General features: G+C 36.9%; 1 protein-coding gene and 1 pseudogene across 1 annotated transcript; one reads left to right on the top strand and one right to left on the bottom strand.

Annotated features, from left to right (window-relative positions):
- Positions 1 to 754: 754 nt before the first annotated feature.
- On the bottom strand, positions 755 to 3,166 carry LOC102821163 (disintegrin and metalloproteinase domain-containing protein 29-like). The gene has a single exon (XM_006864544.1). It carries the CDS (start codon positions 3,164 to 3,166, stop codon positions 755 to 757), a length of 2,412 nt encoding a protein of 803 aa, XP_006864606.1.
- A 74-nt stretch (positions 3,167 to 3,240) lies between these two features.
- The window catches only part of LOC102820775, an 80,982-nt pseudogene continuing 79,253 nt past the window's right edge, over positions 3,241 to 4,969 (top strand).

Below are 4,969 nucleotides of genomic sequence, written 5' to 3'. Positions count from 1 at the left end.
TGTTAGAATATTGAAAATATATATATGGTGGAGAGTTCATTAATGGTCCTGGAAAGCTAAGGGAATAACATTGGGTTGTTAGAATATTGAAAATATAGGAAAGGCATCATAGAGCTAGGACTTTCAACTCTGAGCAGTAGGTACTCCTAAACTTTTGTGGGAAACTTGGAAAATCGATAGACATCTCAAGGAGCTGGGACTCAGAACTCTGACAGTATATAACTAACTAGTTGGCTCATATTTTTGAAGCTAACAATGAAGTTGTTTTGGGAGTCATTTAGCAAAAAAAGACATAAAATGGAGACTATAAACAATGACTGCTACCAAATTAAAAGCTCTTACTGAAATGTAAAAGAAGCAAACACTTACCAGCTTCCAGCTTTCCTTTTGGCATAATATGATTGGGTGAGAGCTGTCCAAGAAGAAATTCTTTGGCATTGCAAAGCAAAATATATTAGGGAAAGAGTTTGAAAGTAAGAGGCAGCACCTTAAAAAACAGATACACCATCCCTAAACCATGCCTTTGGTCAGGAAATCTAAAGAGATGAATTTCAGGAAAAATAAACTTTACAATAATGAAAAATAAGTAGAAACATGCAAGAGATTGCATTTTCTTTTCTTTGCTTTTTTTAATAGCAAATTTGATTTTGACAGAGAATAGATATGTGATATTTTCTGTCAATGATCTCCTAGAGACGTACACTAGTATTTCTACTGCAGGAGACTAAATATTAATGCAATAGAGTTTTTCCCCTTAGCCCATGGATTTATGTCCTTGAATTCGCACTGATTGCTTTGATTTCAAGGACTGAATCTGAACTCTTTGTCCACCTCTCTGAGATTGTGTTTGAAATCTTTGTCTTTCTTTCTGAGATTGATTTTCAACTCTTCGTCTTTCTTGCTTCAGCTGTGTCTCAACTTTTTGTTCTCCTTGCTGAAGTTGACTCTCAACTTTTTGTTCTTGCTGAGCTTCAGTCTCATTTTTTTGCTCTCTTTGCTGAGCTTGAGGCTGAGCTTTCCGTTCTGTTTTCTGAGGTTTAGTATGAACTTTTTGATTTTCTTTTTTAGACTTCTTAAAACATAAAAAGATACAACAAAAAATTAAAAGGAACAACAAAATAAACAACAATATTATCAGGTATATTATTCTGTTCTTTTCTTCAGGGGGTATTCCACTATCAATACTACCTCCAATGCCTTTGCTCAGACAGTTGGGTGGACCCCATCCAGAATTGCAATGACATTGATGTTTATTGTTACAGACTCCCCTCATGTTACAAGTTAGAGCCGAGCAATCACTTTTCAAAAGAGACAATTGGACACACTTTCTGTGAATGCAGATATTACCTGGGCCACATTCTGTACCATCTTTCACTTCACCAATATCAGGTATGGTCATCCCAAAATGATAGTCAGTACCCCAGCAGGAGACACCATTGAGGTGAGTAAAATGTACAGTAGAATGCTCTCTTAGAACAGGAATTTCTATCACATTCTCACATTGAACTCTGCCACACAATATATCAGAAATAGCACATTTGGTGTATATGGAGCCATTTATACCACAGTGACCAAACCGATCACCTCGAGTGTTCATTTCTTTGTAGCATATCTGGTTTGCATTCTTTGCCTCTTTCCCAAAAATTCCTTTGCATTGTTCATTGCGATTATTGCATCTCTTTTCATAGCAGTAGCCCTCATCTAGGCATGAGATTCCATCCTGCACGTATAAATCTTGAGGGCACTGATGGGATTTCCCAGTGCACCATTCTGGAAGATCACATTCATTGACCTGTTGTCTGCAAAGTTCCCCTGATGGCAAAAACATGCAGTCTTTGCAGCAAAGTCCAAAAGCACAAAGAGACCCAGGACTCAGCATACAGTTTGGCAGACAACAAGGATCCTTTGCGCAATTCTTGTAGGATCCGCAGTCACACTCCTCTTCTTCTTCTGCCACACCATTTCCACAGCGCTTCCCTATAAGGATGTTTCCTGTCTGTGGATTTTCATGCATACATTTTCTATGCTTTATAATGGTATTCCACCACTCAGCATAACTGCAATTACTAAATTTAATTGATGGAATTTTTCGGGGATTCATTATACATGATTTTTTCCCACAAGTACATGTATCTGTGTCATGACTCATGCCCATACTATGACCGAGCTCATGAGCCACATAGATTGCAAAATTGTTCAAGGTTAGATTAAGGTAAGAAACAATCCCACAATTATAACTCATTTCACACATTCCTCCAAGGAATGATAAACCAGGTAATCCTCTTAATCCCTTATTCATGTAAAGATGTGCAACATTATGTTGCAGGCGGGGAGAAAGATTTTTGACCTTCCATTGACAAAAATATGCTAGAGAATTCTTTACATTGTCTACTGCAATAAAGTTTCTTTCTGTCCAGATCTCAATACCAAACAATAACAAATTAACTCCCAATGCATCATAAATTGAATCTACAACATTGATAGCATTATATAAATCCTCTTGCAACTTTGATGTATTCCTTTCGTAATGAAGATATAAAGTATGGTCCACAACGACTACATATGTAACAAACCAGACATGAGTCCACCAGTCCTCATAAGCACTTTGTTTGAGCGTAAAATTAGAAATATCTTGAAACTCCAACCGGTGTGCTATTTCTTCTTGCATGAAGCCATATCTCATGGATGGGAATTGTGTCTCATCATTATTGATCTTATATACTAGATGCTCAGATGTGGAAGAAAATATTATGGGCTTAATTTCATAAGCACTATCATTTATCTGTAGAATTCCTTGAAAGCCCCCAAAACAGGTACTGAGGGCTACCAGGGACTCCAAGTCCCCCTCTACATAACCTTGATAGTAGCAGTCATTCTGAATAAAAGGCTGGTCTTCAAGGAGTGCACCCTGGTCTGTGTAGGTGAACACAGACAAATGTCTAGACAGCAAAAACTTCTTGACCTTCATATGAATGATGTGGTTCTGGCCCCCAAAATATAAGCTATAAGAAAGCCAGCCTGGGGTGGTCACACTTCTGCTAGTACTAGTTAGCTTCAAGGGAATCACCACTTCTGGGGAGCTATGATATTGAGAATGCTTAGCCTGGATTTTTCCAGAAAAGGACATAAATATTTCAAACCAGTGCAGCAGAACAATGATCTTCATGTACAACAGGGTTTCACTCAGTGTCATTGTGGAGACACCATCATGGAGCCATTTGTCCAGGGGAGAAGGTAGGAATGGAAGTTAAAGATGATCTGGCTCGTTCTTCTGAGCTGGTCAGTGTGCGGTACTAACCTTTAGAGTCTGTCTTCTGGCAGGATTGAGTCATCAGATCTGTAGTACTATGAGTAAAATGAAAAAAGGAGCATGTAGATGGGAATAGTTATGAGTGGGTCCATTGGGGAGAAAAGAAAATTGTACTGGATAAAAGCAATTAGTGTTTGGATCAATGCATGACTCAAAAATTTTTCTATGTTTTGGTCTTAATGATGCAGTGGAATAGAAAAGAAAGGAGACTGACTATAAAGAGATAATTATTGAACCAAGAAGATGAACACATATGCATTGATTATACTGTTCCTTAATTTTAAAAATATTTGTGAATATTCTAACAATAAGTAGTTCAAATAAGAAAGGCTAAGGGTAAAGTGAGCATGCATCTTGGATTGTTGAACAAGTTGCAATTTAAGATATAAAATTGGCATATTGTTAAGTGCCATTGAGTTGGTTCTGATTCATAGCAACTCTATATAGTTTCTGAGCAGTGGCTGGGTGAGTTTGAATCACCCACCTTGCAATTCAAATAATCTTGTGGTCTAGTGCTCGTCCTATAATATCACACTAGTCATAAAAATTAATAACTCTAGTTTTCAATTTCAAATGAAAATTATTTGATGTCATTTGAGACACACACAAAAAATCACTCTTGTTTGTTTCTTCTTTGTCTCTCTTATGGCAATTACTACATACCAACCTGAATCATAATTATTTATTTAGCTGATATTTTCTACCTAAGTTCCTCTCCTGCTTAGTCACATCACATTATCCTCCAGAGAGTTAATTACTTGTGTCTTTGACAAATGTTAATATACCCTATAACTCGCTCCATAACACATAACCACCACCACCATTATACAATAAATAGTTGTAGGCCTGGTACAAATTGTTCTTTAGAATAATACAAGTATTACTCAAACAATTTATCATATTCTTTAGGAACACTTATTGTGCAGTGGTTAAAGTGCTTGACTGCTATAAAAAAAGGTTGAAAGCTTGAACCCACTAGTCATTGCACAGGATCAAGATGTGGCAGTTTAATCCATAAACACTGTCATTGTTGTTGTTAAGTACTGTTGATTCAGTTCCAAATCATAACAACCCTGCATGATGTTTCTAAGGTTGTAATTCAGTGAGGGAGCAGAAAACCTCATCTTTCTCCTGAAGAGTAGCTAGTGAGTTTGAACCACCAACCCAACCTTGGGGTTCCTAGTCCAGTGCTTTTAGTACAAAGCCATTGTATCCTCCCATAAAGATTATGAATTTGGAAACCTACAGAAAGAGGTCCAAACAATCAATAATAGAATATCAAAAATAGACAAAACTCTGAAAGGGCAAAGGAGTAGATTAGAAGACATGGAAGGCAGAACTAGTGATCTGGAAGACAAATCTCTCAAAACCACTAAACTAGAAGAGCAAACAGAAAAAAAATAGGATTAAAAAAATCTGAGGAAGGTCTAAGATTCATGTTGGAGGACATAAAGAGGAGTAACTTGAGAATTACCGGCATTCCAGAACAAAAAGACTCACATAAGACCACACAGAAAATAGTTGAAGAACTGCTGGAAGAAACTTTTTCTAACATCCTGAAAAGTGAAAAGATAAACATTCAAGAAGCTCAATGAAACCCAGGAAGAATAGATCCAAAAGAAAATCACCAAGACATATCATAATCAAGCTCTCCAAAAT

This window comes from Chrysochloris asiatica, unplaced genomic scaffold (genome assembly GCF_000296735.1).
Source record: "Chrysochloris asiatica unplaced genomic scaffold, ChrAsi1.0 scaffold00066, whole genome shotgun sequence".
NCBI lineage: Eukaryota > Metazoa > Chordata > Mammalia > Afrosoricida > Chrysochloridae > Chrysochloris > Chrysochloris asiatica.
Note: the sequence above shows the minus strand (reverse complement) of the source record. Positions and strands in the feature narration are given on the sequence as shown.

Excerpts from the sequence above, each read along its gene's own strand:
- LOC102821163 (XM_006864544.1), bottom strand. The coding sequence starts at position 3,166 with ATGAAGATCATTGTTCTGCTGCACTGGTTTGAAATATTTATGTCCTTT.